Here is a 26,347-nt window from a genome sequence, read left to right as displayed (position 1 = left end):
TAGATAGAACGATGTTTATAGTTGTGACAAAAAAATAATAAATAAATATGCATGAGGAATATAAATTTATGGGATATATATAATCATGAAAAATTGTACTATAACTGCTAATATATATATATATACGTATAAACATTCATATTTATTTAATCCCACATGCCAGATATCATTATACAAACTTATTTCCTTTTTTTATACATAACAATAAGTACCAATGAACATAAGCTTAATCACAACAAAATTTTAAAAATATTATATATTTATTTCAGACCAAGTATAAATTTATACCTGCGATTATATTTTTCGTAAAAAGTTGTTAATATTTTTTAAAAGCATAAAGCAATTATTTATATATAATTACATTATTATTATAACACAAAAATAATTACCAAGTTATGAAATTATTTCTAAAACATTTTCAATAATTTTTATTTTTCTACCACGTATACATATTTACAGTATATTTTTGTCAATATTTTGCCAGTATATTATTCCATAGATATTGGAAACACGCTAGGCCGATTTATTTTGGTTATATACTATTTAAATAAAAACCTTTAAAAGGGTTTATAAGTGTATTTTTGAAGCACAACATAATTTAATAAGTAAATAATAATATAAATGTATGCGAATATAAATATGTTTAAGGATGCACAATAAACGAACAAAATAATATATATTATATATATGCGTACAATATAGTGCAAATGTATGAGCATTTTCAATCGAATGTTTTTTTCCCGATCAGAATTTTTTCTATAAATTTATGAACAAATAATTTACGCTTTCGTCATACAGACAATAATTATTCTTCATAAAAAATATATAATGTTAACAAAATTATTTTACACACACTATACATATATATTTCTTTTAAAAATACTAAAAGCAATATGTCATTGTATATCAATATTTAATATAACATCAAAAGTAGGTATTTTTCTTTTCATTTGTTATTCTTGATATACTATATTTGAAAAATAAATATCCCATATTTTGATATTTTGAAAAATATAAATGAGTTATCCACACTCACTATATACCATGCGAATGAACTTATAACAAAAGGAACCCAAATAATTTACAGATTTATTGTCAAAGTAGCCGCAAATCGTTTGAGATAAACTCAAATATGAATGATGAAGAGAAAATTTTTTACAAATTTATTGAAAATAAAACCCTTTTAAAACAATTTTGCGAGGAATATGTAAAAATACAAAACAACGAAAAGCTACTGAAAGAAGAAAATAACCAATTAAAAATAAAAAATTGTGAACTTGAAAATGAGATAGAAAAATATAAAAAAATATTAAATACTATAGATAAAAAAAAATCCAAAGAAATTGAAAATAGTAATTTTGAATATGATTTAAAAATTAAAAGAATGCAAAAACAAATAGATTTCCTAGATTCATGTCTAAGTAAAGAAAAAGAAAATTATGATTTAAAAATGAAGGAACTCATATCATTAAAATTAGAAAATGAAAAATATAAATATCAATTCAGTTATAATAAAGAACATATTATTTCTGAAAAACCAAAAGACGACACACAAAGTATAGATCAAATAAATAAGTCCAACGCTATTGTTTTAAATAAAATATTTTTAGATATTAATACAAAAATTGAAGATATGAAAAAAGTTATAAATGATACAAAAAATTCACGTCATTATGTAGAGCAAAAAGTTAAAGATTATGAAACTTTGCTTAATGAATATTTAAAAAAAATCACAGATACTAATTTAAAATGTGATCAGTTCTATAAATTATATAAAGAATCTCAATATAAAAATAGCATTAACAAATCTAAAAAAAAAGTTCTAAAACATCAAATAGAGGAATTAAAAAATTTTAATCAAATTTTATTAAATAAAATTGATCAATCCAAAATAGATATTAATACAATCGATGAAGAAAAAAATAAATATTATTCACTTTTAGAACAAGCTGAAAAAAAAAATATAATATTTTACAACAAATTAAATAAAGACACAACTATTCAAAAAAGTGCCCTAAAAGATAACATATTCCATGTCTCAGCAGGGGATATTATTATTTCTGATATGATTGATAAAGAATACATTAATTTATATTCTTCAAATCATATAAAATACGATTTTCCTCCAATCGAACAAAGTTTAATGTTGGAGCAGAAACAAAACAATTACATAAATTTTATATCGAAATATATAGACAACTATAAGGGGAAAAAAATTAAAGCCACTAATTTATACGTTTCCGATAAATTCAACATCAAAAAAGAAAGAAAGAGGAAAAAATTACTATTTTATTCTGATAACGATAATGATAGGAAAAAAAAATATAAAAAATACTTTTTAAATCGCTGCGTATATACCAAACCAATAAACATCATGGTTAATTCGGATAAAATCAGTGAGCCATAGTTTTACTGAAAATAAAAAGAAATCACATTTTTTCCAAATTTCACAAAGGGAATATTCATATATCCAACTTATTTGCATACACATACGCATACATAATATATATGCGATGTTATATGTTTCCTATTGTACTTATATTTTTCTAAGTTTCACTTTTCCGTTTCCATTTATGCATAAGAAGCAACTTATATATTTGCTCTCAAATGATAGCATGTGCTAACTCATATTTATGCATATTTCATTTTTTCTGTATTTTTTTTGTTTTACCCCTTTATTATTACTTCATTTTTTAATCATATGACAATATGCAGTACCATAGAATTCAAAAGGGGCCCTTAATTAATCATATATATATTTGCATATTTTTTAGTACATTTTTTTAGGCCGAAACAAATGTTGCCATTATTATCTTATATTATTTATATATTTTATTTTTTCGTGATATTATTTGCAATAACTTTATTTTTTGATGAAGGAAAATAGTCCTCTAGTTGAATTATAATAATAAAGTAACAAAGCAGATAAAACATTCAAATCATAAATTATTTAAATGCCACAACAAAACAATAATATAATACATTAGTGTAACATATAATACACATGCTGATTGTTGTTATATTACATGCTACACATTATTATTAAGTATGTTTTACAAGATGAAAATATTGCATCTCTCCATATGTAAGCACATATGGTAACGTGATAAAACATTTAAAATAAAAGTAGAAAAAATAAAAAAGAACAAATGAATACATTTAATTATGTATACACGCATACACATATATATATATATATATATGCAAAATATATAATTTATTGAACAAAAAATATAAATATTATATAGAACAATATTGGGAAAAATGTAAAACATAAAAGAGGGTACAATTGAGAGCCTATACAATAATGATTTCGAGCTATACTATATAAATTTAATAATACATTATTGCTAATCTCGCTATTATAATTAAATTTTATATCTTTATTATCTAAGTAATACTTCCTCAAATATAGCGCCTCAAACATTTTATTTGAACAAATAAATTCCAAAAATTCGGGGAAATATGCTTTTTTTGATAACCCTGATGAATTCATGTATTTCAAACACCTTGTCGAAAAATTCATTAACATGTTCATTATTTTATTCCTCACATCCTGTAACCAAAAATTAATAACCAGAAATATATATAACAATTAGATATATATGCACATATAAACAATTTCATTTTTTATTACACTTTTTTCATTTTTGTTGTGTCTTAAGTTACCAGAATAAATCCTCCAAATGGATATAAATACATTAATGTTCCAAGGATAAAAAATAGAATAATAAATTTGGAAATCATTTTATGTTTTTTCATTTTTATATTATGTAATATTGACACAGGAATTACAAGTATAATACAAAAAAGTATCGAATAAGCCCAGTTATACATCTGAAAAAAAAACAACAAAAATAATTCACATTTAATATTAATTACCTTAAAGTATATACACTAAAAGACACATATATATAACAAATTGAATAGGCAAATTATGCATTTCGTTTTCCCATTCTAATTTGGTTATTTAAAAAATATATATTTATATTAATTTTTTACTTTATCTTATCATAATATATATTACTTACCGATGAAACTATAACGACGAAAAGGAAATAAAAAATATTGGTGTGGTTCATTATATAATTATAAGGTGCTATAGTATTTTTTAAAATATATTTAAATTTTTCGTCACCAAGTAAATAAAGGTCTTTTTCCATTTCATTTATTTCATGTATTATTTCTATAACCTTTTTTTTTTTTTTAGCATCCATAAAATCTTCATCGTCACTATGTATCACTTTAGGTTTAACTAGTTTGTTTTCTTTGTTTATATATTCTATATCTGTCTTGTATCTATTCACGAATTTTTTAACATAATTGACGTCACTACTATTATATAACAAATTATTAAGATGTTTTATTTTGTCTAAAATTACAATTTTCTGTATTTTTCTATCTTTTTCATAATCCCATATTTTAACATATTTATAAATAATCCAAGAAATAAAATAATTTAAAATAAACGCTACAAATAATGATATAATAAAAATACGTAACCAATAATTAGATATTTCAATATACTTATTAAAATTGTCAGGATGCCATTCTGTACATATTGGTAGTTTCTTTTCCGATTTTATTAAATCATATATTTTTTCATTGGTTGAAAATAAATAAATTGGCATAGATATGGTTAATATAGTAATTATATACATATATATGCCAACTATAAAATTTACATAATTTCGAAAAATTGTTCCTTTTATTAATTTTAAAATGCAATAACTGCATATTAAATAAACACAAAAGACATATAAACTAATAGGAACATATTTTTTAATAGTATTAAAGAAATAAAAATTGGTTGAATGACAAAAACCTTCATGTGTATTACTTTGACTTCTTAAAAAACTTTGTAATGATTTTGTAAAATTAAATAAATTTATCATTTTTCTTTTCAATGGAACCTTGCTTACCCCTGTTATAGTAAATGATGGAATGTTCTCTCTGAAAAGGCCAAATGAAAGTACGATATAAATTAATAAAATAAAAAAAAATATATAAAATGGTAAAACATTCAGATGCCAAATATAAAGTAAATAGACCATTTATTAAATCTTTACAATATATGTGAACCGATAAACAAATATGCACTTCAAATGTGTATCCCCAAGTACCACCCTATATTCGTAAATGGTTTAACATATCACAGGTATAGACACACATATAAATACATAAATTAATTTTCATATTCATTTATAATTACCTTAAAAAATAAATGTGTCCCTTTTCATATTTTTTTTCCAAAGCAACATTCAAAATAGCATGGTACACAGGATCTGTTTTCATAGGGATATTATAATGATTTAGTTCATTTCTCAATAATAAAATTAAATCCTGATTTGGTAACATCCCATTTAAACTTTCATAATTAATTTCAATATTAGATGGATATATAGATTCAAATTCTATTATTATTGATGATCTCGTAAGAACTTTTCTATTTTCTGTATTACCATAATAATAATGTTCGATAAAATTTTTAACACCCAAAGAATATAATAATTCTTTATTAGTAAATAAAAATATTATATCTTTACTCATATAATTAGCATTTAAAAAATAATTTATCAATGTTAAACCAACTACTAATGAGTGGAAATATTTCCTTTCTTTATAATCAAAATTTATTACAACTATTAAATTTTCTATATTATTACAAAACTTGCATCCGACATTACTTATTAATATATAATCTTTAACTTTATCATTTATTTTAATTTCACATTTTTTTGTATCAACCAAACTAGACATCCTTTTAATATAATCATGTACTATATCTATCACATGCTCACGTTCTTCATATTTATAGTTCTCAAAATAATACTTCGTTTCATTTAAAAAATCTTCATCATCTTTAGTAAGTGTAGAATTTCCAGGAAATTGCGCAAATGAACGGGCATCTAGCTCAGCTTTTTTATCGATCTTGTCGATTACACAAAAATAAAAAAAACCTATAATTGATAGGGTTAATCTGAAAAGTAAAGAAACATGCGCATATATACACACACATGCCAAAATATAAAGTGAAATAATAAATATAAATATAAATATAAATATATATAATTGCAATGTATAATCAAATTATATATATCAGCATTTGACGCGACACTATAGATAAATAAAAGCTATATATACATATAGATATCAACACATACATGTATGTATTCCCACATACTTATTCAATGTGTAACCAACTACACACATGAATATATATATATATACATCCAATTTTAAATATTATGCGCACTTATTTGATTCTTACCCAATAATTTTGCTTCGCCTAATGATTTTATCTATTAGTAAATAAAACGTAGGGTTCTCTGAGAAGCCCATCTTAAAAAAATTCAGTGCAAAAAACTAAAAGAAATGAAACTGTCAAAGAAGCAAAAATAAATAAAAATATAAAAAAAAACAATAATATTTTCACTGATCATATTTATTAAATTTAACTTCATTTCCTTTGAAAATATATATAATACAGAAAATTATATTTTTATTTATAGTTTCGCCATAGGCACACAGATGCGTATATAATTTTTATTTATATACCTGTTTTTATATAAAAAATATATATCAAAAAATAGCTATATCTTTTTGTTATCAATTTATACTACCAAGGTATGCGTAAAATACAAAACAATTTAGAATAAATTAGTTCTTACAAGTTTTTCATGTGTATTGTAAAAATTTATTTTCCTTATTTACATCATTCCTATATTTTTCCCATTTATAAAATAATATAAATTGAATATAAGAACAAAAAAATTTATAAAACGAAAATATTGTAAAAATATATATAATATGAAAAAACACATATTTAATTCATATACCTCTTTTAATGTTATAAAAATGAGGCATAATTTTCTCGTCAATTTAATTACTCAAATGGTATAACAATTAAAGTAGAATGCATGCATCACTATATATATTTTTCAATATATTTCAATACATTTCAATACATTTCAATATATTTCAATATAAATGGGTAATCAAAATTTCAATCTCCCGCTATAATATTCAAAGGCATATTTCATTATATACTATGCACTTCTGTAGTTGTCGCATTTATAATCTAAGAATATATACATATAGTTTTTTTTACAAGACTATCAGAAGGTACTATTTATAGGTTGATCACCAAAAAAAAAACACCAAGGTGTCTTCGTTTAAAACAATACACAAAAAAAAATTGGTTTACACTCATTGTGTAAGTGTTATTCCTCTCTTTTCATTAAAAATGTAAATGTATTAAAAAAGACAATTTTCCAACTAAAAAAATTATATTTAAAATTTTTTAATTTATATTATAGAATTTAAGGGTATCTTTTTACAGAAAAAAAAAACATAGAAAAAACATATGCACAGTTATTAAAATATTATGATAAAACTAAATGCACTATTTCTTCGAATTTAACATTCATATATAAGAAAAATTAAAATAATTAGTTTATTCCTATTTATTCACAAAAATAAGACAATAAAGTGTAACATTATCAAGGGAATATTTTATCATCTTTAACTTTTGCATCACATTTGTACATACATATATTTATTATTTTTTTTAACACGAATAGCATAAAATTGACATACTATATGACGAGGCATGTAGTTATATACATATTTTTAAAACTTTTTTATAAAAAGTGACAATTTAAAAAGTTGTCACATATATAATGAATCTCTAAACATCCTCACTATATTTTATATTTTTTCTATGCAAATTGTTTAGACATTTTTCAATATAATCAACTTATTAACATATTTCTAATATTATGATATTAACTTTTTTCCTTTCCTCCTTCATCCATTAGATATTTTTTTTATTTCCCGATTCCATATTTTTTGGATCATTTTGTGAATAATTCATATGATTATTTCTTTGATCAGATAGAGTTTGATCATCATGTTGGTTACCCGAAGTATTATTATTACTATTATTACTCTCGTTAATGTCTTGGCTATACATATTTCTTTTAATTCTTTCTTCATAGCTTAGCGTTTCATTATTATATTGAGTATAATGCGAAATCGGAGTTTGTCTAGTACCATTATTGTTGTGATTGCTACTTGGGGGATATACTGTTTTATTATCATGCTGATTATAGTTAGATGCATAATTATTATTTTGATTTTCATATGGTGATTGAGTATTATAATTTTGCATATTATTTTGTGTGTGTGTGTTATAATTACCATATTGATGTTCATTATTATTACTACTATAATTATTATTAAAATTTGGGGCGCCCATATAAAATTGTTGATCATATGACATCATATTATTATTTTGTGGTACATATGGTATTTTGTATACTGGAATCTCCTCATTATTGTTTTGATTATTTACATAATGATTATGTGATGAATTATTCATATTTTCTGATATCGGTTCGTTTATATAAATAAATGTAGGATCATTAGGATCAATATATGCATTATTACTTGAAAAAAAATGCTCATTAAATTCATTTAACGATCCCAATGTTTTATTTTTCTTTGCTGCTTCATATGCTTTAAAAAAATAATTCAAAAAATTGCTACACTGACCATTTAAAAAAATAAGATTCCATTTGCATGGGCTAGATAAACTATTTGGATGTTCTACCAATGGTCTTACAATACCTGACAAATAATTTAACCCAAATATCGGTTGCTCAAAATTTGCGTTATCAATTAATGTTAATGGGAAATCGGCTCCAGTAAAATTTATATTTGTTTTACTTTTCTCATTTTTAATAAACACTAAACGTATACTTGTTAAGAAAATTGTCCCATCTTCTTTTATCGTTCTGTAAAAAGGCGACAATAAAATGTATGTTATATATGCATAGTTAAAAAATTATATCCAAAAACATAAAATAATCAAAAATAATCAACAAAAATCAAAATTCATTAAAAGAAACATAAAAAACATATTTACATGTAACATGTATTTCTTTATAAACGGTCTTATCTATACCTATCGGGTAAATATAGTTTCAATTTAACACCATCACGTCTTAAATATATAAACTCTGATTCTTTATTTAAAGGAAATAAATGTTCTATATAAAAAGGAATAAAAAAAAAATATATATATAACAGTTTTTAAGGATTTCTCATATATAAATGGGACTATGCAGCATTCCAACATCCGCATGGTGAAATCCTCAAATTTTTACATTAAATAAACCACTTCTCATCTTCAAAATGGAAATCATATTTCCAATATATGAAGAGAATTATACAAAAGAATTATAGTTTTATGGATTCATATATTTTTAATAAAGCGGGTATACATAAATATAAAGCTTTTAGCATATAAATACATATTTCTTTTATTTTTTTCTACAAAATTTACCTTGTCCTCGAATTGTCGTCGGATTTAAAGCCATATTTAACCTTGTATAAGAGAGATTTTCCAATGATTAAAATAAAATAAAATAAAAAACAGTTTTAATCTGCTCATAAAAATCGTCTTATATATTTTTACTTATATAAGCGCTTTCTTTATATATACATAAGATATATATTTATATAAATAAATACATAATCATATAAAAAATTATATATATTATATTGGCATAAATCCTTAATTATGTATGATTTGACAAAGCAATTCACTAAAACTCATGCCATTATTTTGCGTGTATATGAAAATATAAAAATGAATAAATTATATATATATATATATATGTACACGCGTATAAACAAAAATATATAAATGTATATGATATATGTGTTTTATAAAAGGTAACGGTTTTATTATTTTTATAATCTCTTATTTTAAAAAAAATAAAACAAAATAAATTAAACGTCTGAGAAATATTATTTACATTCAAAAAAATTGCTGCACTTATTACTCCTACCCCCCCCAAAAAAAAATATATATGATGGCTATATTTATATTTTCGTGTGTAATATAACATGATGTTTTTTTTCGTAAGAAGGTATGCTAATGTAAACTTTAATTTCAATAAATGTAAAATAACAAATGGAAATAAAGAATGCACACACATATATCCAAAGAACAAAAAAATTATAAATACAAAACCATGGACGTAAGTGTGAGGGTATGTAATGTCATCTCATTATATAAATTCGTAATTTAATATATTTTATTTGTTCTCATTATATAATAAACTTAATAGTATATAAAATTCACATTATTTTGTGTGAGGAAACTTGACACATTTGTATATACGCCCTTATTTATCCAATAATATAATTTCATCATGCTTTCCCATTTATAAAAATATTAAGATAAATATTTCTCAATAATGTTTTTATTTTAGTATTAAATTCATAAAGCATAGTCCCTATGTTACCCAAATAATTTATATAATATTTTATAGTGACAACACAAATTGGGATATATATGTAGATATGAACAAATCGCTGTGAATTGACTTTCCTTCTTATTATAGACATGTTTTTAATATTCTTACACGTCTCACCTTATAATTGTTTTATTTATTTAAATAAATAATTCTCCTTCACAAATAAACAACAAAAATATTTCCAAGAAAAATAATAATATAATTTCATAGCTTATATATAATTTTTAAATTACTTTAAAAATATGAGACTCATAATTTGTTTCTTTGGACCTTTTCTTACATTTAATAGGTCCAAAAATTAATAAAAATGTGTAAAGAACTATAATTAAAAAAAGGTTGCAAATGCTTAATTCGGATGAATAGAGAAATATTACATTCATTGACTATATAAAAATTGCAATATTAAACAAATGATAAATGTGTTCTATAAGCTTCAACATAAATCGTATGGTTTTACTCTTTTTTTATTTTTTAAATCATATTTTCGTTACTGTCATTGTATATATACTAGTTTTATTATTTTCCACAAAAAGATCCATACTTTGATAAAATGGCCTATAATTTTTATATCTTGGAAGAGGTATATATTATAAAAACATATTATATATTTTTTGCAAATATATAACTTTTGAAAAATAAACCATCTTTTATATGCTAAAATATTTACTTCACATTTTTTTAAGGTTTGTTTTTCTACACTTTTAAATAAACAAAAAGCATATAAAAATTGGTCACATTATAAGTACTACAAAATGTATATATAATAAGAAAGTTAAATAAATAAAAAATTATGTTTATATACGCCGCTAAAAGTGAAGTTTAATTTTAATCCTACTTATTTAAAATGTAATTCATATGAAAAAAATTATCAATAGTTTGAACAAGATTTATTATTTCTTTTATGTTTTACACTTCAAAATATATGTACACATATATACTGAGTCAATGGGAAGAAATCACGAATAAGGAATTGTTATTCACTACCAAGCGAATAAAATGTATCCTTTATATTATGAAAAGAAAATAGTGAAGAAACTTATACAACATGATTCTCTAATTTTACTCACAGATGGGTTTAGCGAACTAAGCATTTTAGCAATATTTATTTTTTATTATCAAAATAACTGCTTGTGGTATGAACAATATATAAATGATGAAAATTTATTCTTTAAACTATTTAATTTGAATATCCGTAAAGAAATTATTGATATTGAAGCCATTCCAGAGGATCCTAAATCCACAGATAAAATAAATAATGAAAATGATATCAATGAAATTAAAAGCATTACAAACATTTCACAAAATAATAATGAAAATGGAGAAAAAGAACCCAGTAAAGACAATCCCAAACAAGGGGATGGCAACTTTTATTATCAAAATATGCATGATACCGATAAGATAGAATACCCCACTATACAATTTAATCCTAATGCAAACAAAAACAAACTTATATTTATATTGAATGTTTCCCCAAAAGAATATAATATGTTTTTAAAATATCAACTTTTCTTATACGAAGGAATTAGCAAATTTGATATTTCATTTAATAATAGTATAAAAATTAATTACTTAAAAACAGAATATATACGTAATCAAAAAGCAAATGAAAGAATAGAAATGTACATAAAACGCGGTGTGTATTTCATATCATCCAATATTTTATTAATAGATCTATTAACATACAAAATAATTCCTGAAATTATTGATGGTATATTTATATGTCGAAGCCACAAACTTATGTATAGTATGAAGGAAAATTTTATTATCGATTTATATAGAAAGAGAAATAAATTTGGATTTATTAAAGGGATAAATAATAATAAAAAACTAGTAAACAATCAGCAAATATCAAATATTTCTAAAAAATTATATATGAAAAAAATATATTGCTACCCACGATTTCATAAAAATATTCACATTTCATTAAATAACAAATTAATACAACCAAACATATATGAAATTAATGTAGATTTGCCAATTGTATTAAAAAAAATGGAAGACAGCATATTAAATTTGATTCATTATATAAATATAGAAATTAAAAAAATACACAAATTTGAAGATTTTGATATAAATTTATTATTATATTCAGACAACCCGGAAAATTACACTATGAATTATATTAAGAATAAAAATCTTACATATAATACAAAAAAATTACTTAAAGAAATTATTATATTAGTTAACTTATTATATAATCTATATATTTATGATGATATTATTTTTTACAATTATATTAATAATATAAAAGAAGCAGACAAAGAATCCATATGGATGTATTGTAATGAAGCAAATGAATTATTCTATTTAGCAAATGAAAGAAAAAATATTTTTTTAAATAAAATTGATATAAACATCGAATCGAAAACATTACATACATCACCCAACAAAAATACCATACACACTATTATTAATATGCTCCAATATAAAAATAAATACTTTCATAAATCTAATGAAATTAAAAGAGAACAAAATAAAATATATAACTGGATACACGATTTAGTATACAATAGAGATATACCCCTAAGTCAGTATCAAAAAATTATCTTAAAAACTAAAAAAAAAAAAAATACACAAACAAATAGTAACGTTGCAAAAAGAAAAAGCAATAATTTATATGAAAATTTTTTATTAAATAAAAAAAATAAGCATCATATTAATAGCGATACAGATGCAAGCCAAGAAAAATTACAACTAATTCAGAAAAGCCCTAATTATTGTAACCCAGTTAGGATAAAAGTTGAAAAGGAAGACAACTCATATAGCCCCTCCAATAATAATCAAATAAAAAATATTAGTCAAATAAATGTTAAAAAGGAAAAGGAACAAAATTATATACCTGTTGAAAGCCACTATGTGATCGAAGATTCTCAAAGTAGCGAAGCAGACGATGAAAATTGTTTAGAAGATAAACAAACGAAAAGCCCAAAAGACTCCAAAATATATCAAGATATCAGTGATAATCCTAGCGAACATAATAAAAATAACAATATCAATATATCATCTATGTCAAGAACAAATACCAATAATAATAAAAATTATGAAAAACAAAATAAAAGTTCAATGAAAAATAAAGAGAATAAAACAACTGAAACTATTGAAAAGGTAAAATATCCTATCGTCATTATTACTGATAATTATTATACACAAAAAGAAATATACAATATATTAGCTCACAAAGAAGAACAAAATATTAATATAAACGAGATATTTATTAAATCTGAAGATGAAATTAAAGAATATTACATATCAGATGATTTAATAAATTCGGAAAGTAGCACAAATAAATCGTTTGAGAATAATAAAGATAAGTTATTTTGTGACAATACAAACTTTCACATTCCTTATAAAGCTATTAAAAATAAAACTAATAACCTAAAATACATTAAACCATGTATTTATATTATATGCATAAATAAAAATTATGAAGTTATGTATTCCTCTGAAAATTTTGTTAATAAATGCTTTCAAAAAATAGACAAAATAAATAATGATACTAAGAAAGGGGATATAGAAGAAGATACACAAAATCATTTAGCCATATGTGGATTAGAAAATAATGGAAATAAATCACCAAATTTTAAATCAAATACCCGAAAAAATGAAAATGATAATTTATTCGAAATAAACGAATTTTGTGGAAACTTAGACTTTTTGGAATTATTTTTGATGAAAATAAAGCCATATCGAATTATTCTCACAAAATTAGATTTGCATATTTTCAGAAATATAGAAATATACTGTGCTCGATTATTCAAATATAACCTTTACAAATTAAATAAACACCCAAATTTTAAAGAACTAGTGATGTATGAAAAAAATAACTTAATGTACGATAATATTAACCCTGAAAAAATTGTTATAAAGAAAGAGAAACAGATGGGTGGAAAGAGAAATCATATAAAAGAAAAACGAGTAAATCAGGATAATTATGATACTCATAAGGGTATAGACAAAGGCACCAAAAATTATGAACTAATAAAAATTATGAACGACATGTGTAATACTATTGAGGTTTATATCTTATTTTACAAGGATAATATCTTTTACAATAAATATTTAAATAATATCAAAAATGAAAAAGAAAATTGGATAAATTTTATCGAACATAAAAATACACTTCGCTTCGAAATAGACCGTAATGTTTTCAATAAAAATAAAGAAATGTTTAAAAGTGTGATAGATTCTTATTTTTTATTTCAAAAAAAGCTTAAAGAAAATAAAAAAAATATAATAAATTTCAACAAAAACCTATGCGAACAGTTTAAAAACTTTCAAGAAGTTAAAGCAAATGATGCAACAGCTGATATCGTTCTTTATAACAACAATGATAATTTAAATAAACAAAATACTAATTTTATAAGTATTGAAGAAGATGAATTATTTTTAGAAAATTTAAAAAAAAAAATACATAAAAAAAATAATGAAATTACTAATCTTGATGACAAAAAATTATTAAAGATACAAGAAATACTAAAATATTATTCAATAGACTCATTTAACTTAAATTTTATACTATATAGCATATTTAATAATACCAAGCCTATAGTTATTGTTGATATAAGAGAACTTAAATCTGATTTATCATATAAATTATATAAAAGCAAAATGCATATCATACCATATTCATTACTTGTTGGAGATTATATATTAACAAAAGATATATGTGTCGAAAGAAAAACCATTATTGATTTAATACAATCTTTAAATAATAACCGATTGTATAACCAAATTAATCAAATGTCAAAATATTATTCTATATATGTTTTATTAATAGAATTTAATACTAAACACCTTTTTTATTTTGCATCATTAAATAATAAACATTCTATATATACAAAGTTGGTAACAATTTCTCTTCAATTCCCTCGACTTAAAATTTTATGGAGTCCATTTTCACTCTTTACCGCTAAACTTTTTTGGTCACTTAAAGTTAATGCTGATCAACCTGATATATTCAAATCCCTTCATATTGACATAACTCTACAAAAAGATGCACAAAAGGATTATGACATTACATATGAGGAGAGTGAGCTTCAGTTAGTTGATAAAATAGAAACTCAAGGAAATAATACCCAAAATTTAGAGATTGAAAATTCCGAACAACTGGCATGTCAACCCACGGATGAGCTACTTAATAATGACAATACTACTACGAATATTGATGCAAACGATCATAAAGAAAAACCTCCTTCCGAAGATACTTACAGATATGAAACCATAAATGATTTACTCGATGAAAAATTAAATAACCCAGAAAAACCTAATCCAAGTTATACTATAAAAAAAATGGAAAATGTTACCAATTGGAACGCAATCGAAATTTTAAAAGCTCTACCCGGAGTTACTGAAAAAAACATGCACAAAATAATAAACAATGTCAAGTCATTATATGATTTGTGTGAAAAATCATTAGATGAACTTGAAAAATATATGAGTAAAAACAATGCAAAATTGTTATATAACTTTTTAAATACAGATGTATCATGATAATATGCCCATTTTTTTGTCATATATTTGGTATATATATATACATACATACATACACTTCTTTAATATATGTTTTATTATGTTCACATTTTTATCTCCTAACTCCCAGTCTCTGTTAGGACTCTACCGACAAACAATATATACATATACGCACATATGTGTATATTCACTAAAAATATAAAATTAATTAAAGGTATTTTATTTAATTTGGTGTCTGTTTATGGTATATATTCCTATAAATACTACTTTATATGCATGCACAGAAATTAAATAAGCATATATATATTATGAATATACAGTTCAGTATTATATATCCTCAAAAGACTCATTAAATAGCTATCTATATATTTATAATAATCATTTTTTCATAATATAATTTTATTTTATTCAAAAAAGCGAAAAACAATGCCATAACAAAATTAACATAATATATATACATCCCTCAGTGGTATGTCATTTTTTACTATTCTCATCGTTTTCACATTTTTAATGAAATATATAACATTTCCATTTTTATGCAACGATAACAAAGATATATAAAATCCCTTAAATATTTTAAACAATACATTTTTTTATAAAAACACGAATTATTATTAACATATATTTTTTTTTTTTTCTTTTTTAACACTGTTGCATATTATACTATTTAACAAAAACCAATTATGGTTATTTTTATTAAAAAAAATTATTGTGTAAAATACCACATCACCTTTACAATAAAAAATAATCACTCTCTATATATATTCATAAAATCCTAAATTAAAAAAAAATATATATATGAATTCCTACAATATAATATACTGAGAACAACATATACATATTTTAGTGAATTGTTTTATTTATAAGAATAATCATAATATAATTTAAGCTACATTTTTTTAAATAGCCATAAATTTATAAAAAATATATATACATCGACGCATTAGCTCCCCATTTTTGCAATAAGTGAAAAAAACTATTCAAATCGATACTATATAACAAAATAAAGAAATATATCAATGAGCAAGAATAAATAAAAGAAGTGAAGAAATGGAAAGAAGCAAAAAAAAAACATATAAACTATAATGCAATATAATTAAAAGTACCAAAAAAGATAATAAAAAATATGAAAAAATAATAGGAAACATGCGTTTATCTATGCTAATGTGATATACATATACATATATATCACATATCGAAATACAAACACATACATATGTGTACCATATTTCACTTAAGGCATCGAGTTTTGTTATTCATGAATTATTGTTTGTATGTAAATACGAGAGTTAGAGACACATGATTATTATACAGATAAATTTGTGCTTTCTATTTATATAGGACAAAAAGATAGAACGAAAGAGAAATATACTTCTTATTACTGATATTTTAAATTTTTTCTTACCCTTATGGATATAAAAATTAAAAATGAAGAAGAGAAAAAAAACAATAAAAACACTGTGCTATTATGTGGATTAATTTCCGGGGTTTTAACAAAAACTATATTTGCCCCCTTTGATAGAATTAAACTTTTTTATCAAATACAGCCAATGTTTCATTATAATAATCCCTCTCTCCATAAAAATAAAAGAAAAGATCATTTAAAAAACAAAAATAAATTTATCAATAAAAATATATTACTAAACGACTTAAATAAAACACAAAATAAACAAGACAAAACTATTAACCCATTAATAATAAAAAGTAATAAATATGTAAAAAATAAAAATGTTGTTTTTCATAATTTTTTAAATTGCTTAAATGAAATTAATAAAAATAGTCAAAAAAAACGAAAATTGTTCAAAACTAATATATTCAATAGTACTATAAATAAGCATTATACCTATTCGGACAAATCGCCTCATACTGTTTTTAAAAATATATTATTTCATTATAAAATACAACATAATTCACCTTTAAATAATTTAAGTAAAAATTATACCATTTTAAATATTAATAAAAATGTAGCAAACACAATAAAAAATAAAATGTTGTTAAGTGCAAATGTAAATAAACCTATCAAATATCAAAATATTATACAAAGCCTTCTCTTTATTGTTAAAGAAGAAGGGATCTTAGGTTTATGGAAAGGTAACTTAATTAATACATTAAGAGGTGGGGTTGTTTATTCGGCAAAATTTGGAACCAACGATATAATAAAAGAAAAATATAAAACAAAAAAGAGGGACGAAAATACGGCAAAAGGAATTCAGGCAGAACATCTTACTACTGTTAGCAATAATAACAATAGCAGTAATAATAGTGGATTCGAAAAAAACAAAATTAATTATTATGAAAGTGTGATTGCAGGATACGCATCTGGAATCATCCAGAAAACATTATCATACCCATTAGACTTATTAAGTATTAGAGCAGCATTAGGAGTAAACGAAAAATATTTACGGCAAAAAAAAACAAACACAGAAAAATCTATTTTTAAAATAATTCGAGAAATACATGTTAACGAAGGGTTTTCGGGATTTTTTAAAGGATATGTACCAACATTATTAACAGGTGTACCATATGTAACATTACAAATGGTATTTTTTGATTTATATAAAAATATTTTTCAAAATAATTTTCAAAATAATTTTCAAAAAAATTCAAGCTCACTTTGGTCAGTTGCCCTTTATTCATCCATAGCTGGATCATTAAGTAATGTAACCTCGTTAATTATTGTTTTTCCTGGTGATACAGTTAGAAAAAGAATGATGAATAACGGTATAGATAATAACAATTATATATATAAAAATACATTTCATTGTATTAAAAAAATATATTATCATGAAGGCCTAAAAAGTTTCTATTCTGGTTTGTTTCCATCTATTTTAAAATGTGTTCCTTCTGGGGCTATTCAATTTATGTCTTATGAAATATTAAAATATTTTATATCACAAAACTGAAAATTGTCATTCCGATATATATATGTCTCTATCCCGTTTTACAAAAGAAATTACACAATCACATATAAAGGATAACGAGGCATATATAAGTTAAATCGTTAACACTATGCATTTGTTTAACTTTCATTTTATTATATTAATATGTGAAAGATATATCATGTTCCTTTTTTTTTTAATACCATTACTTTAAACATTTTTTCTTTATAATATGAAATGTTATCATTTTAAAATATTCCCAATTTTATATAGGCCTTCAATAAATTATTATGGAATTACTGTTTTGTTTTATCATTGTTATTTAATTATTTATTTTATTTTCATACCAACTATATTTTGTAGAGTTTTTTTTCGTGTCAATAAAAACATTTCAATTCTCTTTATTTAATTATTTATTAGTTATTTATATATTCCGTGCTCATTTGGAAATTTTTAAATGCACAAAAAAAGTATATATATCTAAATAAATTAATGCATCACTTATATTGCTATATAGATAATATAGAAAATTATGGTATAAACAATTTTAACACGGTATAATATTTTTTATGGCATTTAATTGAATATTAACAGCTTCAATATTACTATATATATAATGAAATCATATAATTCTACTCAAATAATATAACACACATAATATCACGCATAGTATTATGTCATTAAAAAGTTATTACCATTGTTTTATTTTTAAAAATTAAAAGGGGTACTAAAAAATAAAATTATAGAGAAAATAAAAAAAATAAAATAAAAAAAAATAATAATTAATACCACACAATATATTTTAATAATACAAAAATTAAATAAGTATATTCAAGAAAAACAATGCTATAAGTTATTATCATTAAAATAACAACCTTCCTTTATTCCATAGCTAGTATATGTAAGCCTGCTATATAATATAATATATTATTGGGTATTTTAACATTCTTTATAATGTGTATGCTTTATCTATGACTTTATATAAAAATATTCAACATATCTTTATTTAAATTTACTATATTATTATCAAGTTGACTATTTTTTTAATTTCGATAAATTTTTCATGAATTCAATATGTTTTAATTTTCATAATTTTTTTTTGTTTTTTATTTGGAAAAATAGTATTTATGTCTATATTTACTGTAATACACGCAACTAAAACTCATAATTAAAGATATAACAAGACCTATCACATGAATATATATATCACTCCATACACACAAATATATACATTTTGTTTTCATTATACATTAGCAGATAAAACCTAGTGTTCATTAAAACACCCATAGAAATTACACAATAAAAATATGGATAAATCCTTAGATTTAAGTAGCTTTAATAAAAATGATAGAGAAAAGGTTCTGCGAAAAATAAACAAAGCAGAATATGAAGATACTATGAATACATATAATTCGATTGTTGAAATGTGTTTTAACGAATGCATTTCATCATTTCGATCAAAAGAGTTAGATAACAACGAAAATAATTGTATTTTAAATTGTGTCAAAAAATTTTCAGTTTTTTCACAGAGAGTTGGAATGAAATTTACTCAAAATGTTAATAACGAAATGCAAAAAAAAATATAAAATTTTAATTATATATGTAGAATAGAAAAAATTATTAAAAGTGTAATATACACGTATCGGTATAGTAAAATTTAATTTGCTACTTTCCGATAAATAGGTGAAAAAAAAAGCAGAATATGTGGCAAATATAATAACAACATATAGCACATAGAAAGCAAGCATATATAATACGTATACAAATGAAGAAATTTATTTTTACTTTTTTTAAACATATTCATTTTGCTATTTTTTTAAATTTGGTATTTGAATTTAAAATAATTAAGCATGTGCTTTTTAATTAAAAAAAATACAAAAATAATACATCCACATATATTTATGTGCATTAAATTTTAATTGTTGCATAGCTAATTAAATGTTTAAGTCATTTTATTAATGTCAATTTATGTGACGTTATTGTTTTTATATCATAAAACTATACATTATATTCTAATTACATTTTTTATATTTTTCATTATAACTCCATTTTTTTAATAAATTTGCAATTTTAAAAACTCTGTATTATGCTACTTTTCACACACACATGGTTTCAAACTTTTAATACAAGTTGATAGGTCTGTGTAGAAATATATAATCTTCCCTATTTAATGGTATATCTTTAATATTAATTAAAAACTTATGTAGCACGTAATTATTATTTTTAATAAATAAAAATGTTAAAATATATTTTGAAAAGTTAAAGATAAAAGAAAAATATTTTTTAGACAAAATGTAGAAATATATATCTCCAATTTTGTTCGCCTTTTCATTATTATCGTTATTTTCATAATAATAAAGTAACGATTGCAATAATTGTTTGGTATGTTTTTCTTTATACATATTTTGCTGTAATGGCTGATAATCATTAAATTTTTCGATCAATTCATATACTTTCTCTCCTTGATATTTAAGTAAATAAAATGAATGAAATATTCTTGTATATAAAATATAATTCAAATTACTTTTTAAAAAAATATCACAAAAAGAGTCTAAAATGTTGCTTATACTCACTAAATTAAATGCATAATATTCCAATATATATATAATATTATTTATATAAACTGTATTACTCATTTTTATATTATATAAACTATTTGCACAATATTTTTTATTTTTAATACTTTCATAATCAATATAACTAAATTTTAAAAAATTACTATCTATTTCGTTCTTATGGCTATTTGCGTTTTTTTTATTTTCATTTTTTTTGTCGTCTTTTTTATCATTTTCATTATATATTCTTTTTAAATTCAAAAATTGATCTTCATAATTTCTCCATTCAATATTTTTATCAATATTTTTTTCAACAATGTGAAACAGATTGTTTAATTCATTATTTCGAAATGTGGATAGTGCATTATCATTGTAATTTAAATATTTTTTATGTATCTCACTTAAAGTATTTCCATCATGGGGTTTCTTGTCGGTGCATAAATTATTACAATTCTGCAAATTATTTAGAACAAACTCATTTAACACATCAATAAATTCATTTTCTTTAATGGAAAAATTATATAGCCCTTTACATAAAAATCCTACTTGATTAATATTAAAAAAATTATAATATTTATAAAAGAATTTCAAAGAATAATAAATTAAACTTCCATGTCTGTGATTTGCTTTACTAAAAGATAATAACAATGAACTGACTAATAAAGGAGTTAATTTATTAGAATTTTTACCTACTTCTTCAGCGATTTTTTCTAGAAATACTTTGCTTGTAGTACTAATTTTTGATAAGCTCAATGATACTAAACATAACAAATCAACAGACATATTTTTTATTTTTTTCTTTGATATAATTTCTATATTTTTCAAAGCATTTTTAGTAGAATATAATAAACTAACATTATATGAATTCATCTTTAGAGAATTTGTTTGCTCTTTTAAATTTTCTAATTCATCATTTTTAGACAAATATTTATTTTCCAGTTCTAATATTTTACTTTTTATGATCTGATCTGTTGTTTGTATTTCTTTCTCATCCAATATTATATTTTCCTTACTAATATGAGTTATCTCATTTTTGTTTTCATCATTATTAGTAATATTTAATTGAACATTATTCAATCTTATATTTTCCTGTTCTTCATTGTTACACACATTTTCGTAATTCATGTTGTTTTCTTCATAACACAACTTAAATGTTTTTATAAAATTTACTAAATTTTTCTCTTTTTCAAAATATTGATAATTCGTCTTGCACTTAGTGTGTACATAAGATAAAAAATTATAAAAGAGCGCTACTGTTTTTGGGTCATCATTAAGATTAATATGTTGATTGAAATGATGAATCAATGAATTAAGTAATACATTATTATTTAAATTAAAATTTTTGAAAAATCCAAAAACCACTGATAGTTGAAATGTGTTAAAATTATTTATATTTTTTGATATTCCATATAATAATATAGTTAAATAATTTTTGGAAATTATTCTTTTTTTCTTAAAACATTGGATTAAACACACTAACTTTTTTATATCTAAAAGATGGAAATTATGAAATATTTTCTTTTCAAGTAATAAAAAAAAATTATAATGAAAATAGTTTAAATTTGTGTAAGAAAAATATATGTCAATTAAATCATCACAATTAATTAAATGGATATTTTCCATTAATACATCTTTGAAATAACAAAACAAAAAATAGTTTTTACATTTTATGATTGAAAATTTTTTTATAAAAATTATAATATCATGATATCTCAGCTTTTCTTTGTTCATTAATAAATTTATAGAAATATTCTTTAGTAATTCAACGTTATCACTTTTTAATTTTATATATAAATTTAATATGCTCACTAGTTCGTTTATTTTACAACCATTTACTATATAGTTCGATTTGTGTAAAATAATTCGATTTTCAATATTTTTAGAAGTTATTTCATTCTTTCTGTTTTCACTATTTTGATTATCTTCGCTCAGTTCGCCTTTTTTTGTGTCTTTCTTATTTAATAACAAATTTCCAGTTGTCACTACCCCTTTCTTTCCATGCAATATAAAAGAATGTCCATCTTTATATAAATGCCACTTTTTAAAACTCTTTAATATTACATTATGCATTTTTAATTTGTTTTTAATTTATTATTCTTTTCAAATATTTCATAGCATATTATTTTTTATTTTCGATACCCATCTTTTCATTATGCTTAAATTTTCCTTTTTCTTATCTTTCATTATCTCTAATACTTTATCATTACCATTTTTCTCTTTTTATACTTTCACATATCAATACACTTACAAATACATGTATATCTATTTATAATAAATATATCGTATATATATACACATATTTTTCACCATAAATGTTTTTGTAATGTGAGAAACTAAAAATAGAAAAAAAAAAAAAAAAATAATAAATTATATATTTATAGGTACACAATTAAATTCACGATTTATCATGTAAAACATTTTTTTTCTTCTTTTTTTTTTCTTTTTTTTTCATTTTTTCCCCTTTTTTTCTATATTTTTAATGATTTCCATTTATCTTGCATATAATATGATTATGGTGCTTACCCTATTTCATGCATCGTATAAAACTAACATTACGGGTATCCAAAAATAAATATAATACCCAATTTTGCAATTATCGTTGCTACATTGCAATCACTATTTTTATTAACATTATTTTTATAATTTCATCATTTTTTATTTTTGTTTTATTTTTTTTACGTCGTCATTGATTTAATCACTAGTTAATATCACTATCGAATTGTATGTATATATATATCATCCATGCATATGCTTAATTGATCTATATATTATATGTATTTATGTTTTTGTACACATGCAGTTATGACAGTATATTTTATAAGTATATATATACATGCGCTACGATTCCATTTATTTATTTATTTGAATATGTTATATATATTTAATCAGTTAGATTTTTACTAAAGTATAAGAATGCCCCCAAAAAATAAAAACATACTATGTATACACGCATTTGCATACATATTTATATACCATATTAAAAAAAAAAAGAATTATTAAAATATTTGACATAATCTAAGGAAATTAAAATACATTATTATGCATTATTATTTGTCCATATATATATATTATAAATATATGCACGTATATATGGAAGCACAAAATAAATATATTATCATTTGTTAAACCCTTATATACATATACTTTATAATTACATTGATTGTATTATATGTAAAGTCTTTTTTCTTTTAATAATGCTTTGATTTTTCGTGTTTTTCCAATTTCTTCTTATTCTTTATATTTTTCTTTTGCTTGTTTTTTAAAATGGAAAAAAAAATGAAAACCAAAATAAAAAAGAAAGAAATTTTTGAGAAGAAGAAAAAAGAAAATAAAAAATTCTTAAACTATGTAAAAACAAACCAAAAATATGAGAATTTTCAAAAGGCAATTTTAAATAGCAAGAATCAAAAATTAAATAATAATATTAAAAAACTACATGATACTACAATTAAAAACAAAGACATTCCAAGTAACAATATTAAAGTAAATGATCAAGTAATAGAGCCAAATACATTTTCAAAGGCATATAATTTTATATTTGATAAAGTAATAAATTCTCAGCCTGCAAACATACCTATTGATACCCATATGCTATATTGTAATTTTGATTTATCTGTGACCTATAATATAGGAAAATCATACAACTTCCCAATGTAAAATTCATATATCTATATTTATACTATTAAATCTAATATACATATATATGTTTATATCTACTACGACTATCAATTATTTACGAATATCTTATCCACATATATATGAGAATATAGCAAAATAAACAAGCATACAAATATGCTACATACGCATGCTTACATTTGTTTAAATATCATTTTCTACTATACATGTTCAAGTGGTTATTTCTATTATACTTTTAACGCGTCATTTAGTTACAATGTCCTTGTAATGTTGTTTTCTTTATTTCATTTATTTATATATATTAATATATTTTTATTATTTTTTTTTTCCTCTTTAGAAATTTAACTCATTCATACTATTCGGATGTAATCATATTAGTAACTGAAAATGGTGATAAGTGGAAGAATATGGTTATTGAAAATAAATTAAAAAAAGTCAAAAAAGTAAGTTTAATAAGATGAAAATATTATAATAATAAAATAAAATTAATACACAAAATTATTACGAAAATGAGTTCATATGATTTATCTATATATGTCTAAGATATATTTATATACATATATATTTAGAAAATTATAGTTTCTAAAAATATTTATAATCATGTTTATATATTGAAATAATCAGGTCATAACTTATGATAAACTTGAAGATGTATACTATAGGAATGATTTATTAAACGATATTGTTAAAAAATACGATTTATATATATTTGATTCATCTACTAAAGCAAAAAAATATGGCAACTTGATATCAAAAATAAAAAAATATAACAAGTAATTTTAACAAATATAGATCAATGTGAATATATTTATCCCATACTAACTTATATATTCATGCAAATATTTTTATCTATGAAAAATCATTCGTTTTCCTCATTTAACCATCTCTTTTTTATTTTAAAAATATCCACAGAACATATACAACCGTGCAAATAAACGAAGATAATTTTGTCGACACAATTAATAGAGCTATTCGTAGGACATACACAGATTTAAACAGAGGATCGACACAGTAATATATACACTTTATATTATTTTATTTTTAATCTATAATATATATCATACAAATATATTCCATGAATTTATTATATTTTTTTAGTTCCGTTCCCATTGGTTATCTTACTTTAGGAAAAGACAAATTATATGATAATATAAAGGAGTACGTATTTACACATTATTCATTTTATTATAACACAATATATATGATTTATTATTGCACGTATATATATATGCATATTTATTTGTTTCCACATTTGATGATTGTTGCGTCTCATTGTAGCTTCTCTTATTGTAATATACTTTTTACTTTTATTACAGGTCCGCAAAAGTTATGCTTCAATTTTATGAACAAAAAAAAATATCAGTAGTATCCATAAACTTGAGATATATAAATATGACTATCCCTGTATATATACATGCTTTAAAAGACGGTACATTATCAGAAAGCTATTAATCATTTAGTTATATTTATTTATAAAGAA

General features: G+C 21.9%; 8 protein-coding genes across 8 annotated transcripts; 5 read left to right on the top strand and 3 right to left on the bottom strand.

Moving 5' to 3' along the window:
- Nucleotides 1-1,132: 1,132 nt before the first annotated feature.
- PY17X_1146300 (conserved Plasmodium protein, unknown function) lies at nt 1,133-2,407 on the top strand (the record flags this gene model as incomplete). Its single annotated transcript, XM_719758.2, has 1 exon — nt 1,133-2,407. One exon carries the CDS (start codon nt 1,133-1,135, stop codon nt 2,405-2,407), a length of 1,275 nt encoding a protein of 424 aa, XP_724851.1.
- Nucleotides 2,408-3,217: 810 nt separating this feature from the next.
- On the bottom strand, nt 3,218-6,342 carry PY17X_1146200 (glycosylphosphatidylinositol anchor attachment 1 protein, putative; the record flags this gene model as incomplete). The annotated part of the gene is made up of 5 exons (XM_022956633.1): nt 3,218-3,556; nt 3,670-3,837; nt 4,032-4,953; nt 5,213-5,980; nt 6,272-6,342. 5 exons carry the CDS (start codon nt 6,340-6,342, stop codon nt 3,218-3,220), a joined length of 2,268 nt encoding a protein of 755 aa, XP_022812504.1.
- A 1,474-nt stretch (nt 6,343-7,816) lies between these two features.
- On the bottom strand, nt 7,817-9,383 carry PY17X_1146100 (conserved protein, unknown function; the record flags this gene model as incomplete). The annotated part of the gene is made up of 3 exons (XM_719423.1): nt 7,817-8,798; nt 8,969-9,053; nt 9,350-9,383. The coding sequence occupies 3 exons, from the start codon at nt 9,381-9,383 to the stop codon at nt 7,817-7,819; spliced, it is 1,101 nt and encodes a 366-aa protein (XP_724516.1).
- A 1,941-nt stretch (nt 9,384-11,324) lies between these two features.
- Nucleotides 11,325-15,818, top strand: PY17X_1146000 (DNA repair endonuclease subunit; the record flags this gene model as incomplete). Its single annotated transcript, XM_719465.2, has 1 exon — nt 11,325-15,818. The coding sequence occupies one exon, from the start codon at nt 11,325-11,327 to the stop codon at nt 15,816-15,818; it is 4,494 nt and encodes a 1,497-aa protein (XP_724558.2).
- A 1,388-nt stretch (nt 15,819-17,206) lies between these two features.
- On the top strand, nt 17,207-18,700 carry PY17X_1145900 (mitochondrial carrier protein; the record flags this gene model as incomplete). Its single annotated transcript, XM_719466.2, has 1 exon — nt 17,207-18,700. The coding sequence occupies one exon, from the start codon at nt 17,207-17,209 to the stop codon at nt 18,698-18,700; it is 1,494 nt and encodes a 497-aa protein (XP_724559.2).
- A 1,283-nt stretch (nt 18,701-19,983) lies between these two features.
- Nucleotides 19,984-20,262, top strand: PY17X_1145800 (mitochondrial import inner membrane translocase subunit TIM9, putative; the record flags this gene model as incomplete). The annotated part of the gene is made up of 1 exon (XM_721114.1): nt 19,984-20,262. One exon carries the CDS (start codon nt 19,984-19,986, stop codon nt 20,260-20,262), a length of 279 nt encoding a protein of 92 aa, XP_726207.1.
- A 534-nt stretch (nt 20,263-20,796) lies between these two features.
- On the bottom strand, nt 20,797-23,301 carry PY17X_1145700 (heptatricopeptide repeat-containing protein, putative; the record flags this gene model as incomplete). Its single annotated transcript, XM_721115.2, has 1 exon — nt 20,797-23,301. The coding sequence occupies one exon, from the start codon at nt 23,299-23,301 to the stop codon at nt 20,797-20,799; it is 2,505 nt and encodes an 834-aa protein (XP_726208.2).
- Nucleotides 23,302-24,495: 1,194 nt separating this feature from the next.
- Nucleotides 24,496-26,319, top strand: PY17X_1145600 (ribosomal protein L1, putative; the record flags this gene model as incomplete). Its single annotated transcript, XM_022956632.1, has 6 exons — nt 24,496-24,884; nt 25,205-25,310; nt 25,492-25,640; nt 25,780-25,878; nt 25,966-26,025; nt 26,184-26,319. 6 exons carry the CDS (start codon nt 24,496-24,498, stop codon nt 26,317-26,319), a joined length of 939 nt encoding a protein of 312 aa, XP_022812503.1.
- Nucleotides 26,320-26,347: the final 28 nt, after the last annotated feature.

The sequence above is a fragment of the Plasmodium yoelii genome, assembly GCF_900002385.2.
Source record: "Plasmodium yoelii strain 17X genome assembly, chromosome: 11".
Lineage (NCBI taxonomy): Eukaryota > Apicomplexa > Aconoidasida > Haemosporida > Plasmodiidae > Plasmodium > Plasmodium yoelii.
The sequence above is the reverse complement of the archived record's forward strand: the minus strand, read 5'-3'. Positions and strand labels throughout refer to the sequence as shown.